Source organism: Coenobita brevimanus, chromosome 94 (genome assembly GCF_032717465.1).
Source record: "Coenobita brevimanus isolate Jiangsu-jjx chromosome 94, ASM3271746v2, whole genome shotgun sequence".
NCBI lineage: Eukaryota > Metazoa > Arthropoda > Malacostraca > Decapoda > Coenobitidae > Coenobita > Coenobita brevimanus.
This window is the reverse complement of record NC_137047.1, coordinates 15,972,864-15,995,507: the sequence shown is the minus strand read 5'-3', so window position 1 is coordinate 15,995,507 and position 22,644 is coordinate 15,972,864. Positions and strand designations below refer to the sequence as shown.

The 22,644-nt window shown below is 43.4% G+C and overlaps 1 protein-coding gene across 1 annotated transcript in view; it reads right to left on the bottom strand.

Annotated features, from left to right (window-relative positions):
- Positions 1-22,179, bottom strand: part of Elk (Eag-like K[+] channel) — a 113,865-nt gene extending 91,686 nt beyond the window's left edge. Inside the window, exons 1-3 of the mRNA XM_080282832.1 lie at positions 22,002-22,179; positions 7,193-7,426; positions 3,220-3,357 (exon numbers count right to left, since the gene is read on the bottom strand). Of these exons, the coding sequence (XP_080138958.1) occupies positions 3,220-3,357; positions 7,193-7,426; positions 22,002-22,179 (550 nt within the window). The remainder of the gene's footprint in view (positions 1-3,219; positions 3,358-7,192; positions 7,427-22,001) is intronic.
- Between the last annotated feature and the right edge of the window lie 465 nt (positions 22,180-22,644).

Sequence of the window (22,644 nt, the reverse complement as noted above, 5' to 3'; positions counted from 1 at the left end):
CTTTCACTCTTTCTGCCTTTCACCTTGCCTACCATCCTGCCTATCCTCCTAACGTCTCCCTTGCCTACCCAGACTATCCTCTGTCCTCCTTTCCCACGCTATTCCTGCTTTCCTCCCCGTTTCACTGCAACCCCCAGCAACTCTCCTCCTCTTATTTCCTCGCCCACACATGTCTAACTTTCCACTCTTTTTGCAGGTCTCCCTCCCTCCCTCATTACTTCTTTTTTTTCCTCCTTGTCTTTTTTTTCTGTCTTGCTTTGAATTTGTCGTCTTATCTTCAATTTCCTCCGTCCTCATCTTTTTTTCCCTCCCTTGCTATCTTTATTCTGCCTTCTTTTATCCTTGTTTTCCCTCTTCACCTCTTCTCTTCTTACCCTCTCAGTTCTCTAAAATCCTATTCTTACTTATTTTCCTTCCAAACCACTTTCCTTCCCTGCCTTCTCTTCTGATTTTTCACAATCCTCCTACCCGTCCTGTTTCGTTACGCTCTTTCTTAGCATTTTTTTTTTCTCTCTCCTGTCTGACCTTCTCCCTTCCCACCTTTCCTTCGGCCTGTCTTCTTCCTGCCTACCTTTTTTCCTCAAAAACGTTTTACTTCCTGTCTCTCTTCTATCATCTTACTCTCCTGCCTTAAAACCAACTACCCTGCCTAACCTCGTTTCTGCCTATCACTCTGCCTTCTTTCTTACTTACTATATCCTTCCATCCTTATCTCTTCCAGCCTTTCCCTGTTGCCTATTTTCCTGCCTTCATACTCCCTTCTTTGCTAACTTCCGTCTGCCTACCTTGCTTACCTTCTCTCTTGCTATCTACCCTCCTGCCTCTCCCTAACCTCGCTCCTGCCTACCCAGACTATCTACTGCCCAGCCCATTGCCGCTCCTGCCTGCCCACACTATTCCTGCCTCTCTCTCCCGGCTCAGTGATTCCCCCACTAACTCTCCTACACTCATTTCTTCAACCACGCGCGTTTGAGTTTCCGTTCTTCTTGCGGCTCTTCCTTTTTCTCTTCCTTTTTCTGTCCTTTGTGCATTTCCTTCCTCTTCTATATTTTCAAGATTCTCTCTCTCTCTCTCTCTCTCTCTCTCTCTCTCTCTCTCTTTCAGTCTTCTTGCGGCTCTTCCTTTTTGTACTCCTTTTTCTATCCTTTGTGCTCTTCCTTCCTCTTTTCTGTTTTTCAGACTCTCTCTCTCTCTCTCTCTCTCTCTCTCTCTCTCTCTCTCTCTCTCTCTCTCTCTCTCTCTCTCTCTCTCTCTCTCTCTCTCTCTCGTCAGCATTCCACCCACCTCCCCTCTTTATCTCGGCCTCTCCCACCTCGTCTCCTGCACATCTGCCCACCAACACATTCCGCCTCTGACCCTCTCGCATTCTTCCTTTACCGTCTTTCTCTCTCACTTCCTCATCCTTTTGCTGACTGTTTCTCTTTTCTTCTTTTCTTTTCTATCATACTTCTATCTCCTTCCTGTCCTTTCTATTATCTTCACGCCTATTCTACTGTTTTCCTGTGCATTCTCTCGCCTTACTGTCCCTCATATCGCTCTCCTATCCTTGTCACTGCACTGGTTTCTGATTTTGTTCACCATCCTTTCTTTAATTCTTCTCAATGTCTTCCTATTCTACTTTCTTCCCTCCTGTGCTTCTTACCGTCCTCCTACTCTTCACACCGATCTTCAGTCCTATTCACCGTTCTCCTAGCCTCCTCATCGTCCTCCTATCCTTCCCACCGTCCTTCGTTCCTCCCGATCGTCCCCTTATCCTGTAAATCGTTATCCTGTCCAACCTACCCCTACACATCCACTACATCCTGGTTCTCTTCACCCTTTCCAATCAAATTACATCCTGCCACTCTCCCTTACACCGTCTTTCCTTGATCCTCTCCCCTTCCCTCCCCTCCACTCCTTTCAGTTCATCTTTCCCTTCCAACCACCCAACATCATCTTCCCTCAACCATTCTCTCTCCCCATCCTACTACTTTCCCATCCCCCATCTTTCTCGTACCATCCTTTCAATCACCCTAACGTCTTTCCTACTGCCCATTTTCACACCCATCATTCTATTTTCCTATCCCTCAGTACTCTCCTCCATTCCTCTTACCTATCCTAACCTGTATCCACCCATTGTTCTTGTATCAGGGACAGAAGGGGACGTCTTCCATCTTTTCAACTCAGTCCACCACGTTCCAAACTCCTATTCATATCTATCCTACTACCACTTCCTCACATTCAATATCATCGTTTTTTCTTCCTTCCCCCCCAAGCCATTTTTCACATTATTCCGTCTACCTGTATTCAAATTCAATATTCTCCCTTTTCCCCCCTCCCTCCTCTCCCTATCTTTCTCATCCTTATCCTTCTTCACAACCACCATTTTCCCCTCTCAGACTCCCTCCCAGCACCTTCCTCCATTCCCGCCATCCTCCCCATCGCCCATCCACTCATCACTCTCGTAGAAAGATACAAGGTGACCTTTTGCGCACGTCTAACCTCTCTAACGCCAACTCAATCACTAAGTCTTTCTAGCGGCCATATCATTCTTTCAGTAATTTATTCAACCACCTTTAACATTCTTCCAGGCAAGCTACTTCCGTATCACCGATCCAGCCATCCTTCCCTTCCCCCCCACCATCCTCTCATCCCATCCTTTCCCCACTCTCTGTCAATAAGAATAATCAGGATCAAGAACAAAATGAAAATGGATAAGAAAGTTACACATAAAAAAACAATGAAACGTAACATTGATGTTGCTAAAAATACTTTTCGTGCAGAAAATACTGCAGGAAGTAAAAAAAAAGAATCTGTATATACATTAGACTATGACTAGAGTATAAGTATCTATGGCAGGGCCAGGAAGATAAGATCTACTGGAGACAATACAAGGAACCGAGATATCACTCCTTGCATTATTACATACTACTGAATATAAACCTGACTTAGTTTAGGAATCTTACTACAGACAGAGTTACCGAAAAAAGCACTCTGGATGTTCAACAATGATAACACAGAAGAAAAACTGATTATCTTAAATAAAGTTAAGAATATTCTAATATTACGGTATGGTAATGTCCTTAGGGCGAAAACAGTGTGCAATTTTTCGATGCTGTTCTGGTACAATTAACAAACATGAGGATGAGAACGCTTAAGCATCTCTGTTCTACAGAGCTGATGTATATACAATACTGTATACATTAACATGTCTCGTAGGGTTTTTAAAAAATCCCTCACCATTCTCATAGCCAGGATAGAATGTGACCTCTTCCATCTTTGAGTTGGTGACGTCCTTGTGTGAGGCGAGGAAGAGTACCACCTCCCGCTTCTCGTTCTTGATGGGCACGATGTCCAGCAGACACCAGAACGACGATCCTGTAGCAGTGAAAGTAAATAGTAAGTCTGGGAGAGGGTGATGATTAAGGACTAAATAAAGATAACTGTGGGAGAAGATGAGGAATAAACAATGACGACCCAGTGAATATGGAGGATTGTCGGGGTAAAGAATAAGTAAACAGCGACCAAAAAATGGCCTTGTCAGTAAATAATCACCCAATGAATAAATAAATATAAACAGAAATACAAACAAAGAGTACCATAAGTATATATTAATGGTACACAAGGAATAAACAGAAAGGATCCCAAAATTACGCAAGTCGTAAACAAGAATTAAGTGTAAAAAGGTGAATAAGTCAAAAGCAAGTAAACAAGGATTAATAAGCAAACTGTAAGCAGAGGTGGCACTGGGATTAAGCAACACTCGAGTACTATAAAAGTATCTGAATACGTAAATGGCTGATTAATATGCAAATAATGAAAATCCATTGAAATTGTAGATCAAGGCCACTTCACATCACGACCTATCCTGTTACACATTAGGTCTTCATCTCCTCATCCTACATCACTACACATACTGCAAACATACAGACACATTACATCCCACATTTTTCGTATGTACCATCACTAAATATACTGTAAACCTAACTCTTACATCTCAGCACCCAATATCTGCTACACTGCATTACTAACTAGAAAGCGCTCGGAAAGGGCATAACTCCGCCAATGTCATTGTCATTAAAAAGGATCCGGATCCGGATTCGGATCCGCCCCCAAATTTAATAATATCATCTTTGGCCCATGGCCCACCCATCCACAAAATTCATCAAAATCCGTTCATAACTTTTGAGTAATCCTGCTAACAGACAAACAGACAAACAAACAAACAAACAAACAAAGTAACGCGGGCAAAAATATAACCTCCTAGAAGGAGGTAAATATCTTACAAACAGGCACATCCCAGCACGTCACACCTCCAGTTCACTGCCGGCTTACATCATACTGCCACACCACTGGAACTCCATATCATCAGTTTACTCTCTTATCAAAACATCAGCATAACAATACACCAGCTTTTTATTCTACACAGCACAATATACTGAGTCAGTAATATGCAACATGTTTAAGGTGCATAATTCTGCCATAACACATCGTTTCAAAATTATAATTTTACTTTATAACATCTCACATCACATATACTACACACTACACACTGTCACATCACATCAGTAACGCACTGCAGCCTCCCCTCATTCTACTGGCACTACATCAGTGCCACATCATTATTTCAACCGCACCACATCAACACCATACCAACATCCTACCATTATCATCCCAATCATACCACGTCCGCATCACCCTTAACACCTATTACTTCTGGCCACAATAATTCACCATGTCACCAGAAGTACTTAACACCATTATCACCACCAAAGAAGCACATCACCACACCACCACACGCCACAGCAGAATATCAAAATCACCTATCCTCCCAGCCAGAGTCTTGCACCACAACACCAACATCACCACGACATCAGTATCACCGTAACATCTCATTCACAGAACCACAGTACATCACACTAAATTCATAACAACATCACTTTACCTTCTCAAACCAACACACTACCACATGAACATCATCTCATCACTTCATCCTACCAACCCCAATTCACCTCATCACATCACCACACCAGCATCACCACCACATCACTATCATCTCATCATCTCGTTTCACCAACCCCAATTCACATCATCACATTAACAAAGCACATCAACACCACATCACTATCACCTCTACCACAATTCGCCACATCACATCACCACATCACCTCAAAACTCACCCCATTTTTCATTAAGACCCTACATGGATTTCGCCTTTCCACCCCACTCCTATTTGCGTCCCGTGAAAGACCTACGAAGGCTTTTTCGACGGTGGTTAGAAGCCTGTGATATTCTTCTCGCTGTGTGTGGCTGAAGGGAGGGAGGGTGGGAGGGAGGGAGGGAAGAGGAAAGTGGGAAGGAGGGAGGAAAGGAACGAGGGAAGTGGGAGGGCGGATGGGGAGGAACGAGAGAGAATTGTGTGGAAAGTAGAACGGAAGGCAGATGAGAAAGGATGAGGAGGAGGAGGATGAATGTGGTGCGGGGAGGAGAGAAGGGAAGGAGGAAGGGAAGGAGGAAGGGAGGAGGGAGAGAGAGAGAGAGAGAGAGAGAGAGAGAGAGAGAGAGAGAGAGAGAGAGAGAGAGAGGAAAAACAGTTAAAAGTAGCTAGAATGAAGGAGGGCAATTGAAAAGGAGGAGAGACGGAGCGAGGAAAGGAGCGGAGGAATAAAATGAGAAAGAGGGAAAGATGAGGGTCGCAGCTAGGGTTTCCAAATTAGAGGAGGCACAGGTCTAAATTTATGGCCAAAGAAAATGCTGAAGAGGAAGGCAAAGTGTTCATTACGAGAGGGGGTCCCTTTGACTCACCCTGTAAAGATTTTGGTTGGCTGTAACTGTGACTACGATTATGATGGTTGACGACTGAAAAAATGTATACGGGGCCTCTTAATATGTATCTAAATATGGTTTCTTGCTCATTTTAATTATCTGCTTAATCACCATCATCAACAACAACATCCTCCTCCTCCTCCACAATCACCATCATCATCATCATCATTATCATCATCGTTCCATTTTCCCACCTGATGACAGGGTAAGGAAAATGAGGGCCTCTGTGCAAGTGATCATGACACTCGCCATGAAAGTGACAACACCTGTTTTAACCCTGTCATCCAGCTACCTGATTATGTCCTTTAGAAGTATTCATTTATAGGTCAGCTAGAATGCAAGTGAAGTACGCCTGTCAAGTCATTCATCACATTTATTTTTTACCTTTTTTTTAGTACCCAATAGCTTCCGCCTGAACGTCAGTATTAATCATTATACCTCTGCTTGTATACGAGAACCAAGCAAGTAAGGCCTGAACTGCCCCATGGACCGCCAGATCCACTTTTCACTTCTAAATATTACATACAATCATCGTCATCATCATCGTCATCCCAACCCTCAATCTCACCAAAATACCGAAACGTTTCCCTTTCTATACCATCCAGTCTTACACCTACCATTCGTTTTTGTGCTTCCTTCAAACACAATTGCGTTGCTGTACTATATATTCAGTTTCAATATTCGTCGCGCACACACACACACACACACACACACACACACACACACACACACACACACACACACACATGGATATGTATGCGTGTTTAGTATTAATGTGCCATGAATACTAAAATGAATGAATTATACCAGCTTAATGAAAAGGTGTTGTTAAATGAGCATGAAACATTATTACAGTGTGTGTGTGTGTGTGTGTGTGTGTGTGTGTGTGTGTGTGTGTGTGTGTGTGTGTGTGTGTGTGTGTGTGTGTGTGTGTGTGTGTGTGTGTGTGTGTGTGTGTGTTTCAGTCCAGCATTCAACACTTTTTTTTAGTCACACCATAAATACGTAACACCTTCCATAATACCTCCCTATTCACCCTGCCGTATGCTATTTCTAGATCCGTAAACGCCCTAAATACAGTATCGTACAGTCTTTCTTACATTTCCTCATTCTCTGGCTTAGGGCATATATTTTCCTCTATCACTACTATAACCACCTCGTTCATCACTCATCTCTGACATCTTCCATACCTTCTGCGTAATGATCATTCTGACATATATCTTTCCTCCCATATATAACCGACTAATTATAAGATATTTTTGCATTCAGAAACAAATAAGTTGTTCCTCCTGTGTTATTATCATTCCGATATATACTTTTTCTCCTACATACAACAGATTAATTCTACGATATTTTTTAGATTCAGAAACACATATCTCGCACCCACCATTCTTCTTATAAAACATGACTTCCATCTTGACCTCCGTCTTGGTCTCCAGTGCCTTCTCAATGGCCACCTTATGTTCGTCCAGCGTCTCAGGGCCATAGAGGAACTTGCAGGCGCACCCCTTCTGCATGATCTGTGCCCTGGCGTACCCGGTGAGCTCACAGAAGCCATCACTGCAGTACACGATGGGGTACAGTGACGGGACCTGAGCGTTGCCCAATACGAAGTTGCTATCTGTTGAGGGGGAAGAAAAAGAGGCGGTATTAGTTTTTTTTTTTTTTTTTTTTTTTTTTTTTTTGGGGGGGTGATAGGCGAGTGTTGTCATTCTTTATCTAGGTTATGAATGTATGTATGTATGTGCAGTACGTATCATCCTATTATTTACCTATGTATCGATCGACCTATCGATCTATCTATATGCCTAAGATGAAAAACGACTGGGAAGAAGTAGAAGTACGCTGCACAATAAATAAATACATACACACACACACACACACACACACACACACACACACACACATAAATTAGTGCATGAGACGGCAAAATGATATTCTCTGGCTGACGGGTGGACAAATTACATATTTAAATCTAAATTTATCTATCTATCTATCTATTACCTAACTATGCAGAGGGAGAGAGAGGGGTGTGTGTGCGTGTGTGGGGGTGGGTGGGGTAGGGGTTGTATTAAACACAGACAGGGCGACCAGAACTTATGGTCCCTTGGGTGTGATCCGTCCATATTACAAAAAGAAAAAGTACTCCTTAACCACACAAGTTTAAGTATACAAACAGAAAAAAACAGACTCTCAGATTTTAAGAACAGACCCTCAGATCTAAAAGCCGTAAAGGAAAACAGTGAGAAGCAGTACTAGGCAAGAGGCGGGAGGAGAATATGCAAAATGGTAGAGTGAAGTTTTAAGAACCATTTTCTGAAAGCGCAGTCGTTGAATTATGATCAGATAAAATCACCCCATCACGGACGTTATTTTTGCTTTATTTTCCCTATGACGAGAGAGAGAGAGAGAGAGAGAGAGAGAGAGAGAGAGAGAGAGAGAGAGAGAGAGAGAGAGAGTGGAGGGGAGAAGTAAGGAAGTACGCAGAGGAAAGTGTCAAGAAAGGGTGGGGAACAGTCAAGGAAGGAAGGACTATGGAAAGACTAGAGTCAAGAAAACTGTTAAGAGGAGGGAGGGCCAGAAGAGGATGGAGGGAGAAGGGAGGAGAGGAGGAAGACGGGAATGAAGGGATAGGAATGAAAAAAAAAAAAAAAAAAAAAAAGATGGACAGAAGGCACGGGTTGGAAGGAAGAGTAAAAAGAATGATTAATGGAAGAAGAATGGGAAGAAGCAAGGAAGGAGGAGAGAAAGAACGGAAGGAGGAAGAGGGAAGAAAGGAAGGGGGGAGAAGGAGAAGAAGAAATGAATGAACTAATAATTAAATGAATGAACGGGTCAATAAATGAATAATCATGAATAGGAGACGAATGGCTAAGGCGTGAAGAGAGGGAAAAAAAGCGAAAAAAATCAGTGTGTGGGGAAGAAGAAAGAAATGAGCGAAAAGAATGTAAGAAGAAAAGTTAAGGAACATAAGAACATAAGAAGGGAGGATTACTGCAGGAGAGCAGGCGGCCCAAGCTATGCAATTCCTCGTAACAAAGACGAAAATAAGGAATAAAGTAATGAAAGAAGGAAAAACGAGAGGAGCTGGAAGGTCAAACGGATGGGAAAAGGAAGGCAGAAGAAGACTGGAAGAAGTGTAAAGGTTGCCTGAGGGAAATGAGAGGGGAAAGAAGGAAAGGAGAGGGAAAGAGGACGAAAGGATAGACAGAAGAAAGGAATGAAAGGTAAAGAGGAAGAACAGAAAAACTGACGAAGGAAAGGAAGGTAGGATACAAAAAAGAAGAAAAGGAGAAAGCATGAAGAAGAAACTTAAAAAAAATTAAAAGGAAAGAAGCAAGAGGGAAGGAAGGCGGTATTAAGGGGAGTGATAAGAAGACGAGATGAAGAGGGAAGGGAAGTGGATAAGAATGAGATATAGAGCAAACTAAAGGAAGGAATAAAGAGGGATGGAAGAGGGTGAAATTATAAAAGAGGAAGATAGTAGGGGAAAGAAAGAGGATAGAACGACAGAAATGAAAGAGGAAGCAAAGGAAAGAAGGAAAGAATTACGGAAAAAACATGGAAGAAAACAAGAAAGAAGGGAAGAAGAAGAGTCCAGGGTGCTACTATGGTGACAAACAGAAAGTGACGACTCTCCTGTGTACGCCTCAGAACTACCTCCTCTCCCTCTCTCTCTCTCTCTCTCTCTCTCTCTGGCTACATTCAGATATACGATTTTCTCCATCCTCCTCCTTCCCTTTTCTCACAGTTTCTTGACTGACCCCTTTCCTACGAGATGCCCTTCTTTGTCGTCTGGAGGTAGCAGGAATAAACTAATATAAAATAATAAAAAGATGCCATCATAATAAAAGCGACAATGCACACTGATTCTAATCCCACCATCACGAAATTCCTAAACTGAATAAGAGCGTTTGGGGATAGCAATAAGTAAATAAATAAATACATAAATGAATGAATTAAAAAAAAAGTCATGGCAGAGATGAGATTGTCAGTGCTCTTGTGGACATCTGCGCGGGGGAGGGGGTTGGTGATAGCCAATATCCTCTCTTAAAACAACAAAATGATCCGCAGGTATACGTGGCGAGTGGTGAGAAAGGTGGGCGGTGAACTGAACGAACGGAACACAATGATTGATTATATATGCATGTGTGGATGATAGAATGAGGTGCGTAATGGGTGCACGTGCATACAGAGGTTAGGGGAATGGACTTTATGACCACTAAGTGGTGGTGGTGAAAGTCAATTTTCATATGAATAGATGGAAGGAAGGACAGGAGGAAGTAGTCCATACGAGGAGAATAGAAAGGCTGCAAAAGGATGGGAAAAAAGGCAGACTATAAGAGGGAGTAGTGGAGAAGCGAGTGGGTAAATATGGTTTGGAGCACATGGGGGAGGTGGATGATGTGTGCAAGATATTCACAAAAGAAATCTGTGCAGCATGTGAGGTGGTGTGTGGGGTGAAGAGAAGACGGAAAAGGGTGCAGGAAACAGCATGGTGGAATGAAGAGGTGAGACAAGCTGTGGCGCAAAAGAAGAAAGCATATAGTGAGAGGATGGAAAGCAGGGGCGTGGAGGAAGTTGAAAATCAGAAGAAAGAGTTGTATGTAGGGAGGAAGAGATAGGTGAAAAGATTAGTAGCAGAGAGTACGAAGAGAGTGGATGAGGAATTTAGAAGGAATCTGAGAGCAGAGTGGAGGGAATGTAAGAAAATATTCTGGGAAGAGGTAAAGAGAGAGAGAGACAATGTAATAATTAGTTAGTCGAGGAGTGAAAGATAAAAATGATAGATTGCTAATAGAGAAGAGAGAAAAAGTGAGCAGATGGAGAGAACACTTTCAGGAACTGTTAAACATAAAGAATGAATCTGATGCGAGTATAAGTGGCTGGGAAATGGCTTGGAGAAGGAGAGAGGTGAGAAGAGAGGAAGAAATCAGTAGGATTGAAGTAGCGGAAGCAATGAAGAAAGTCAAAATGGGGAAAGCCTCAGAAACTGATGGAATGTGTGGTGAAATGCTGAAGCTTGTAGTAGCAGAATGGATATGGAAGATGTGCAGATTGGACTGGGAGGAAGATAGAGTCCCGGAGGATTGGAAGTCAGGTATAATTATTCCCTTGCCCAAAGGAAAAGTTGAAAAAGAAGTGTGTGGTAATCACAGGGGCATTTATCTTCTTAGTTGTAAAAGGAAAAGAATACGGTAGGAAACTTACTGACAGTGTAAGGGAAATCTATCTATCTATCTATTGCCAGACGCCTCAATCCCGTTTGGGGTGGCCACAAACAAATCGCCTCCAAGTCGCCCTGTCCCCCGCCATTTCACTCCCCTGCTCCCAACTCACACCCCCCTCTCTCATATACCTCTCCATCCCATCCCTCCATCTCATCCTCCGCCTCCCCCTCCCTCTTCCCCCCTCCACCTCACTCACATACACTCTCTTCGTCAGTCTTTCACCCTCCATCCTCCCCACATGGCCAAACCACCTCAGTGTGTTCCTCATAACGCTTCCTATCACATCCACATCCACACCACAACGCTCCTTTATATCCTCATTCGTCAGCCTGTCTCTCCACGTGACTCCACAGGCTCCTCTTAAATAACTCATTTCCACTGCTCTCACTCTTGACTTTTGTCCTTCCAACAATGTCCAAGCTTCACTTCCGTACGTTAGAGTTGGTATCACAATACTGTCATGTAGCAACTTTCTCACTTCCATGCTCACTTCCCTGTTTCTTATCACTGCTTTCAAAGAACCAGCAACCTTTCTTCCCTGCTGTACCCTTTCAAGCACTTCACCCTCCAAACCTCCATCCTTACTCATCACACTACCCAAGTACTTAAACGTACTCACATTTTCCAATTCCTCACCATCCAACCTCGCTGTACATTCACTAACTTCACCTCTCTCAAAGACCATCACTTTACTCTTCCCTACATTCACCTTTAGGTTCCGTTTCTTGCACACTCTCCCAAACTCATCCACCAAGCCTTGCAGCTCCCCTTCGTCTTCACTCAACAACACAGTATCATCTGCAAACAACAGTACAGGGAGTTTCCAAACACTATCCTCTCTCACCAGGGCCACTCCAACATCCACTACCCTACCTTGTACCTCTTTTATTACCCCATCCATGTACAGATTGAACAACCATGGAGACATGACACATCCCTGTTTCAAACCAACTTTCAAAGAGAAAAATTCACTTAGTTCACCATCCACACGCACTGCAGCATTCGCACCATCGTACATACTCTTCACAGCATTCAACAACTTCCCATCTACTCCATATATTCTTAACACTTTCCACAATCCTTGTCTATCCACCCTGTCATATGCTTTCTCCAAATCCATGAAAGCTGCATACAACTTCTTTCCCTTCTCTAGAAACTTTTCCACTAAAGATCTAAGAATGAATATCTGATCTACACAACCTCTTCCCTTCCTAAAGCCCCTGTTCTTCTCCAACTAATTTCTCTGTTCTTTCTCTAACTCTGTCTATAAGTATCCTACCATACACTTTTCCTATTATACTAAGAAGACAAATGCCCCTATGATTACCACACACTTCTTTTTCCCCTTTTCCTTTGTACAAGGGAATAATTATACCTGACTTCCAATCCTCCGGGACTCTACCTTCCTCCCAGGCCAATCTGCACATCTTCCACATCCATTCTACTACTATCTCTCCCCCATGCTTCAGTATTTCACCACGCACTCCATCAATTCCTGGGGCTTTCCCCGATTTAACTTTCTTCATTGCTTCCACAACTTCTGTCCTACTGATTTCTTCCTGTCTTCTCACCTCCCTCCTTCTCCCAGCCATTCCCCAGCCACTTATACTCGCATTACTTCCATCCTCTACGTTCAACAATTCCTTAAAGTGTTCTCTCCATCAGCTCACTTTTTCTCCCTTCTCCACTAGTAATCTACCATTTTTATCTTTCACTCCCCTGCTAACTTCACTTCCACCCTGTCTTACTCTTTTCACTTCTCTCCAGAACATTTTCTTACAATCCCTCCACTTTACACTCAAATTCCTTCCAAATTCCTCATCCACTCTCTTCTTACTCTCTCTTACTAATCTTTTCACCTCTCTCTTTCTTTCCACATATAACTCTCTCTTCCGTCTCTCAACTTCTTCTACGCCCCTATTTCTCATCCATTCATTGTATGCTTTCTTCTTTTGTGCCACAGCCTGTTTCACCTCTTCATTCCACCACGCTGTTCCTTGCACCCCCCTCCGTCTTCTCTTCCTTCCACACACCACATCACATGCTACACATATTTCTTCTGTAAATATCTTACACACACCTTCCACGTCTCCCATCTGCTCCAATTCATATTTGCCCAATCGTTCCTCCACTTCTCTCTTATACTCTGCCTTTTTCTCATCCTCTTGTAACCTTTCCACTCTCCTTGCAACTACTCCTTCCTCTCGTCTTTCCCTTCTTCTATTCCTCCATCTTACTTGCATTCTAATTCTGGGAAATAATAGAGGAATTAGTTGGGGAAGAACAGAGAAGGTTTTAGGACGTGAAGACGCTGCGTAGATCAGATATTCACTCTTAGGTTTTTAGTGGAAAAATTTCTAGAAAAGGGGAAGTTGTATGCGGCCTTCATGGATCTGGAGAAAGCATATGACAGGGAGGATAGACAAGGAATGTGGAAAATATTAAGAATTATGCAGCAAATGGGAAGTTGTTGAATGCCGTGAAAAGTATGTAAGAGGGGGCTAAGGCTGCAGTGCGTGTGGTTAGGGAATTGAGTGACTTTTTCTTTCTGAATGTTGGATTGAAACAGGGATGTGTCATGTCTCCATGGTTATTCAATCTGCATATGGATGGGGTTATACAAGAGATACAAGATAGGGCAGTGGATGTTGGAGTGACCCTACTGCGAGAGGGCAACGTTTGGAAACTCCTTATACTGTTGTATGCAGTTGATATTGTATTATAGAGTGAAGACGAAAGGGAACTGCAAGGCCCGGTGAATGAGTATGGAAGTGTGTGTAAGAAACAGAATCTAAATGCAAATGTAGGGAAGAGTAAAGTTATGGTCTTCGAGTGAAACGAAGTCACTGGATGTACAGTGAGGTTGAATGGTGAGGAAATGGAAAATGTGAGTGTAAGTACTGGGGCAGTGTGATGAATAATGATGGAAGTTTGAGGAGTGAAGTGTTTGAAAGGGTACAACTAGGAAAAAAGGTTGCTGGTTCTTTGAAAGCTGTGATAAGAAACAGGGAAGTGAGCATGGAAGAAAAAGGGTCGCTGCATGACAGTATTGGGATACCAACTCTAACGTATGGAAGTGACGCATGGACCTTGTTGGAAGGACACAAGTCAACAGTGAGAGCAGTGGAAATAAGTTATTTGAGAGGAGCATGTGGAGTTACATGGAGTGACAGACTGACAAATGAGGAAGTGAAGGAGCGTTGTGGTGTGGATGTGGATGTGATAGGTGAAGTGCACTGAGGTGGAGAGCGAGAGACTGACGAGGACAGTTTATGTGAGTGAGGTGGAGGGGGGGGGGAGAGGAAGAAGGCCAAGTATGAGATGGAGGGATGGAGTGGAGAGGTATATGAGAAAAAAGGGTATGAACTGGGAGCAGGGCAGTGAAATGGCGGGAGACCGAGCGACATGGAGGCGATTTGTTTGTGGCCACCCCTTACGGGATTAAGGCGTCTGGCAATAGATAGATAGATAGATAGATAGCAGAGACTCAGGTTATTAAGACTTCCCTACGAATTAATCTAATAATAAATCTATCATGAGTTTCTATCTATCCACCAATCTATCCGTCTTTGCATCTACCTGTCCACTAACGCATTATTACCACTACGATCTATTTATCGATGATGTACTGGTGCATTCAGTTTTATTTGTATACGATGAGAGGAGCTTCAGATCTTTCCACTGAGGGCGGAATAAAAAATAAAAAAAAACTCAGGAAATGCAAGAGCTGAACCTATTACCTTCCTATGTATCAAAAATCTACCTTTATATCTATCAATCTATATCTTATATCTATCTACCCACCTATCCCTCTTTTTTTCTGCCTATCAATTTATCAGTATTAAGAACTGGAACCTAAAAATTTCACACACACACACACACACACACACACACACACACACACACACACACACACACACACACACACACACACACCGCAATAACTTTCTTCACCGTCCTTCACTTTTCCTTCACTTTTATTTTCTCGTCGTTCCCACCCACAACCCTTCGGCCCTTCATCAGGCAAGACCGTCACGTTTTGCCTCACGATGGGCGGAGATTGCGTGAAAATGACAGCTGCTGGACGATAAAGAAGTGCAGATGGGATTACTGGGGCAGTGTTTCCATCTTGCAGTAAATTAGTCTGTCTGGCTGTCATTCTGTCTGTCTAATCGCAAGCCTTTCTAACTCCTTGTGTCTCCGGATCTCTATGTCTTTCTGTCTACCATATATCACATCATTTTTGCTGTCGAATCGCTCATTACTATAAATATCTACCTACCTAGATGTCTATCACTCTATTTATCTATCTATCTATATATTTATCCATCTGTCTATATACCTACCTCCACATAATAATCAGTTTAATCTCTCTCTCTCTCTGTTTCTAGATATATTTTGGATGAGTCAGAAACCATGAACTATTAAAAAAAAAGCAGAAATTAAAGGTAACACACACCTTCTGCACACAGGTATGTAAATTAAGGTAATAAATAAAAAAATGAATAAACTAGCTGTATAAATATGTATGAATGGATATAAATTAGCATATATACAGAAGCTCGGACATTTTATGCTCACATTTGTGGTAGTATTATTATGCAAATGGTATGCTGATGGGAATAATTTCGGAAATAATTTTAGCGTGTGCGGGTGAGAGAGAGAGAGAGAGAGAGAGAGAGAGAGAGAGAGAGAGAGAGAGAGAGAGAGAGAGAGAGAGAGAGAGAGAGAGAGAGAGAGAGAGAGAGAGAGAGAATCACCTTCCAAGTCGACAATTTTCACACCCTAAGTCAGCCTCCGCTCTTTCCGACAATAACCTTAATCATCTCCTACGTATCGTGCTCCTTCTACGCCTCCTACGATCACTGTGTTCTTCCCAGCCTAAGACGATTTTACTCAGCTTGAGCCTTTTCGCCGGAGGACCTCATTTTTTTCTTGCTTTTCCTACATCAATATTCTCTCTCTCTCTCTCTCTCTCTCTCTCTCTCTTCAGTGAAGGGGTTATAGTTTCTAACCTCTTCACTCCCTGAGGCTTTTTTTTAAGTGTAATAAAGTCGTTTAGGGAAAGGAAAAAATTATAAAAGCAATATCATTTTGAGGGTTAAGAGAGATTTTTAGAACTGAAGGGGTTTTATAGGACCCTTTATGATCACCCTCACTACACGAAGTCATTCCTTGAGCTACACCAAACCGTCTGAAGGCAGCATGAAGAAAATATAAAAGACGCTATAATAAGGAAGGAGCTACAACTCACCAACGAGAGGGTTTCTTCTAAACTGAGCAAAAATCCTCTGTTGGCAGGAGGTATAAGAAAACACCATCGTACTTACTGGTAGGAGACTATTTTTCAGGTATTTGTCCACGAAAAATTTCTCTTGTGTATAGGAAAAGATCTGAGTATTGTAGTTCCGTTCTAGCATTCCCAAGGGAGTGTGTGGCGAGGAGAGTAAATTACTGAAGTCTACCGTCATATCTAGTTCCCCTTTTCCTTTAGTTTTTAGCACCTATTTATTCTCTCTCTCTCTTAATTGTCTGTGCTTCGTGCCTTCCTTTTGCATTTAGCTTTAGTTTTCTCCCTTTCAATCAGATTTTTCCTTATTCCCCTCTGTTTTCTATCTGTTCAGTGCTCTCTCTCTCTCTCTCTCTCTCTCTCTCTCTCTTCCCAAGGGAGGAAGGAAAGAAAGTTAGTTTCCAGTCTTCTCTCGTTTCTGTTTTCTTAGCCTCCTTCCTTTAATTTTGGTGCTTTTATCTTTCTTTTCTTACAGTTTTACACCCCCCCCCTCTCTCTCTCCGCCCTTCCTCTCACGCTCCATACCTCCGTACTTCTTCCGTTTCGCACTCCCTATACATTCATCGCTCCCTTCCTTCCCCCATATTAATCTCTTGACCTCATTCCCTCCTTTCTCTCTCTCTTCTCATTTATCTTCTTCCCCTCCTTTCTTTGCCTTCCTACATCCGTCATTCATTTTCTTCCTCCTGACTTCCCTCCTCCCTTTTCTCTTCCTTTCCTTTCTTCTTTCCTCCCTTTCGTCTTTCTTCACTTTCTTCTTTCCCCCCTCCTTATCTCCCTACCAGCCACTGTACCTCCCCTCCTCCCCTTTGTCCTCTCTCTTCTTCTTCTTCTTCCTCCCTTCTTGCTTTTCTTCTTGTCTTTATCTCCTTCCCTTCCTCTTTATTTTCACTTTCCTCTTTCCTTTTCTTCTCTCTGTCCACTTTCTCCCATCTCTCTAATTCCCTTCCTCCTTCCCTCCTTTGCCCGACTTTCGTCTCCTCATCCCTTTCTCCATAGTTTCTTCCTTTCAATCTCGCTCTCCTCTCTCGTCTTCCCAGGTTCTTCCATCTCCTCTTCTCATCCTCCTTTCCTCCCTTCTGCCTTCCCAAAAATCCTTTCCTTCTTCCTTCTCTTCTTCATCTCTATCTCCCTCTCTCTCTAGCTTTCCCCCCTCCCTAACCTGGTCTGCACATCGCCCATACAAAGGGTAGAATACAAAGGACGGCCCCTGACCTTTAATTGGACTCCCGTACTGAGAGAGAGAGAGAGAGAGAGAGAGAGAGAGAGAGAGAGTCATGCCCTTTTACAACCCTATTAAGTCCTGTATTTTTTTTTTTTTTTTTTTAATGCAAGGAAGAAGGAACCAAAGGCATGAGCCCGCAGTAACAGTTCCCTCCAAGAGAAAAACAAAATACAATAGAGAGCCAAATTCAAGATCCGATCATTTTGAGATGCCTGGACACACTACGTTTGAAAGACTGGAGATCATAGGCAGAAGGAAATACAGACAGAGGGAGACAGTTCCAGAGCTGACCTGTTGCATAAATGAAAGACTGGTAGTAACGGTTAACTCTTGCATTAGAGAGTTGGACAGAAAAGGGATGAGAGTTTGCTGCCAGACGGGTGCTACGCGCCCGTCGTAGAGGTGGAGGAATGCAAGCAGACAGTTCAGAGGAGCAGTGACCATTAAAGTAGCGATAGAAAAGAGATAAAGATGCAACAGTGCGGCGAAGAGACAGAGGTTGAAGGGAGTCAGTAAGAGGAGGAGAGTTAATGAGACGAAAAGCCTTTGACTCCACCCTATTGAGAAGAGCTGTATGTGGGGAGCCTCCCCACACATGAGAGTTGTACTCCACACAGGGGCGGATAAAACCCCTGTATAGAGTCAACAATTGTGCAGGGGTAAAGAAAGAGCGGAGTCGGCTTAGCACACCCAATCTCTTGGAAGCAGATTTTACAAGAGATGTAATATGATCTTTCCAAGATAAGTCCCGAGTAAATGAAACCCCAAGCATGTTCAGGGATGATGCAGGATTAATCTGAATATTATTAAACATTAGTGGGTATACCTGTGGAAGATTTTGTCGGGTTGATAGGTGTAAGAACTGAGTCTTAGATGCATTAAAGACAACCATATTATTTTTACCCCAGTCAGAGATGTGAGCCAAGTCAGACATTAGGTGTGCCATAGCCTCATCCCTTGTTTCTTGAAGTAACTGTTGAGATGGGCGTTGCGGGAACCGAATGGAAAGGTGAAGGGTGGAGTCATCAGCGTATGAGTGGATAGGGTTAGATGTACAGCTTAGAAGATCATTGATGAATAAAAGGAAGAGAGTTGGTGATAGGACAGAGCCCTGAGGAACACCACTGTTAATAGATCTAGGAGAAGAACGATGGCCGTCTACGACAGCAGCTATAGAACGACCAGAAAGGAAGCTAGCGATGAAGGCACAGATAGAAGGATAGAAACCGTAGGAGGGCAGTTTGGAAATTAAAGATTTATGCCAGACTCGATCGAAAGCCTTTGAGATGTCAAGTGCAATGGCAAAGCTTTCGCCAAAGTCCCGAAAGGAGGATGACCAGGAGTCTGAAAGGTAGGTGAGAAGATCGCCAGTGGAGCGTCCCTGACGGAACCCATACTGACGATCGGAAAGAAGGTTGTGATAGGAAAGATGCCTTAAAATTTTTCTATTAAGAATTGACTCGAAAACTTTTGAAATACAGGACGTTAAAGCAATTGGACGATAGTTGGAGGGTTGGGAGTGGTCACCCTTCTTTGGGACTGGCTGAATGAGAGCAAACTTCCAGCAAGAAGGAAAGGTACAAGTTGACAGACAAAGGCGAAATAGTTTGCCTAGGCAGGGTGTAAGCACAGAAGCACAGTTTTTGAGAACAACAGGAGGGACCCCATCAGGCCCATATGCCTTGTTAGTACTGAGGCCAGTAATGGCAGAAAATACATCAACTGAAGAAATTTTAATGTCAGCCATGAGGAAGTCAGAGGGGGGAAGTGATGGGGGAACAGCACCGGAATAGTCTAAGGTGGAATTGGAGGAGAAAGTCTGTGCGAAGAGATCTGCTTTATCAGTAGAAGAAATAGCTACAGAACCATCAGAGTAGAAAAGAGGAGGGAAGGATGATGAGGTAAAGTTGTTAGAAAGATTTTTGGCAAGGTGCCAGAAGGAGCGGGAAGAATTCGAGTTGGAGAGTTGAGAGCATTTAGTATGGATGAAATTATTTTTGGTAGAGCGAAGAACAGACTTAGCACGATTCCGGGCAGAAACGTAAAGATTATGTGATTCAGGGGTGGGTTGGCTTCGGTTCCTTTTGTAGGCCTTCTCCTTGTTGCGGACAGCATTAGAACAAGCGTGATTAAACCAAGGCTTTCTTGCGTTAGTCAAAGGATATGAGAAAGGAATGTATGCTTCCATGCCCGAGAGAATAACCTCCGTAATGCGCAAGGCACACTCAGATGGCTCACGGCCATGGAAGCAATAATCATTCCAGGGAAAATCAAAGAAGTACTGCCTGAGGGCCTCCCAGTCCGCGGCTCCAAAATGCCAGAGACGACGTTTCCCTGGAGGGTCCGCAGGCCGTACTGGAGCGATAGGACAGGTTAAGGTAATAAGGTTGTGATCGGAGGAGCCCAACGGAGAGAAAAGATTAACAGAGTAAGCAGAAGGATTAGTTGTGAGGAAGAGGTCAAGTATGTTGGAGCTCTCTCCAAGGCGGTCAGGGATACGGGTAGGGTGCTGTACAAGCTGCTCTAGGTCATTAAGGATAGAAAAGATGTAGGCTTGTTCACCAGGTGGATCCGTGAAAGGAGAGGAGAGCCAAAGGTGGTGGTGAACATTGAAATCTCCAAGAATGGAGATTTCAGAGAAAGGAGAAATGGACAGAATGTGTTCCATCGTAGAAGTAAGATAGTCGAAGAATTTTTGATAGTCAGTAGAATTAGGGGATAAGTAAACAGCACAGATATATTTAGTCAGAGAATGACAGGAAAGCCGAAGCCAGAGAGTGAAGAATTCAGAAGAATCAAGTTCAGGAACACGAGAGCAAGATAAGTCGTTGCGTATGTATACACAACAGCCACCTTTGGCTTTTAAATGAGTATAGAGAAAGTAGGAGGATACAGAAAAGGGTTTGCTGTCAGTTGCCTCAGACAGCTGAGTCTCCGTTAGAAAAAGAAGGTGAGGTTTAGAGGAGGAGAGGTGGTGCTCAACAGAGCGAAAGTTAGATGAAAGGCCGCGAATGTTGCAGAAATGAAGAAGAAGAGAGTCAGACAGTGGTTCCAGGCACCTCGAGTCGTCACCGGGAGAGGGGCAGATGGCGGGGGCATTTATGGTCCCCCCCCCTGGGGACTCCGAGGCTGGGTGAATTGATGCCATTTTGGTGAATTTTGAATAGGAAGTGTAGTGTGTACTGTGCATGTTGTTTGGTGAAGATAGATAGAGAAATTTGTACTGGAGAGCATGCTGGCCTACTCTCTGTGTAACTGAGACACTGAAAAAGTTCAGCAAAGGGGGATGGTCAGGAACTAGTCCTGAGGGCTGATGAAACGGGAGCTCCAGCACTCCCTGTCATCAGCTTTCCATCCACCTCGGGAGTACTGCCCTGCTCGACTGGTGCTACAGTCTACTCCTCTGATATGTTTCCTCTATGTCTGTAGTATGTCATCAACTACAGCTACCCACGGTACATTATGACTCTCTTCATCACTACCTCTGTCATCACCACTAGCATTTACACGACCATCACCACCACCACCACCACTTTTACTAACACTACCACTATCATCGCCGTTAACTTTCACACCACCACTATCACCACTACCGTAACTACCACCTTTACCATGACTGAACCACCAACACGACCACTCTCATCACCACACAACCATCCCTACCAATACTATCACCATTAGTTGCTGTGATGGTGACAGCAACAGTGATGGTTGCAATGGCTGTAATTAGCGTGATATGTTGGTGACAGTGGTGATGAGAGAGTAGTTGTGTTAGCAGTGGTAGTGGTGATGACAGTGCTTAAATGAGTGGTGGTATGGTGGTGATGTGGGTTGTGATAGTGATAGTACTGGTGGTGGTGGTGCTGATAGTAACGCAACAAAGTGTGAGAATGAGTTAAGTGACAGTGGTGATCACAAGGCAGTAGTGATGAGTGAGGATACTTAAGTGGTAATAAGTGGCAGTGAAGGTGGATAGGTAGGCTGTAGTGATGAAGGTTGTGGTGCCTATAAAACATCATCATGGAAGTGATAGTAAAAATATTGCCTTTGTTCCAACTTGGCTTAAAACTGCTATCGCTCCACCTTGAATGCTGAGATTAATACTAGAATATGATGCTAGTCTTGAAGAAGTGCTACTGAAAAGATCCAGAGTCATGGCGTAAAATAAGCTGCAAAAGGACGAAAATCAGGGCCACGTAATTGCGAAGAAATTCAGAAAATATACTATGTAGATGGTGGCGGCGATAAAAATGTGGCTGCCCGAGTGGTGTTTGGTGTCAGTGGTGATGGTTAGTGAACGATGTAAGCTTCAGTCTCATAAAACTGAGGAAAAGTGATAACATCGGTGGCAGTGGCGATAAAAATGTAAATTGTCGCTAAGTGGTGGTGGAAGTGGGTTAAGTGCCTGAAGAGGCGAGTGGTTTGTGGAGGTGGACTAATCAAGCCTCACAGTGTGGCCCCTTAAGTGGTCTCAGCGGGGACGGGGGACTCAAAGCAGCTTCCACAGTCTTACCCTGCCTGCCCAGATTATGTCCCGTCTCGCTGATGACACAACGCACTTGAAATGCCGGGAAAAGGATGACATTTTTATAGCATTTGGTGCAGATCTTAAGTACAATAAATGTCATGGAGAATGATTTTTGTAGTACTTAAGGAATATGAGTCCCTGATAAATGATACATATGTGTGTGTGTGTGTGTGTGTGTGTGTGTGTGTGTGTGTGTGTGTGTGTGTGTGTGTGTGTGTGTGTGTGTGTGTGTGTGTGTGTGTGTGTGTGTGTGTGTGTGTGTGTGTGTGTGTGTGTGTGTGTGTGTGTGTGTGTGTGTGTGTGTGTGTGTGTGTGTGTGTGTGTGTGTGTGTTTGCTAACATCTTGTAAAATCAGCAAAATCACTTCCACTTCCCACGACATTAAATCACGTGTCTCTTGGGTCACAACAACATGAGGGGATCCAAATATGAACGCAACAGTTATTCAGTATTTGGCAATACGGTATACTGTATTCCATATACCAAAACGAGGTTCCATCGTCCCGTAAGATCTAACTGAATTGAGGTTAACCTGAAACATAGGATTTCCTTTCGCCGAAGAAAT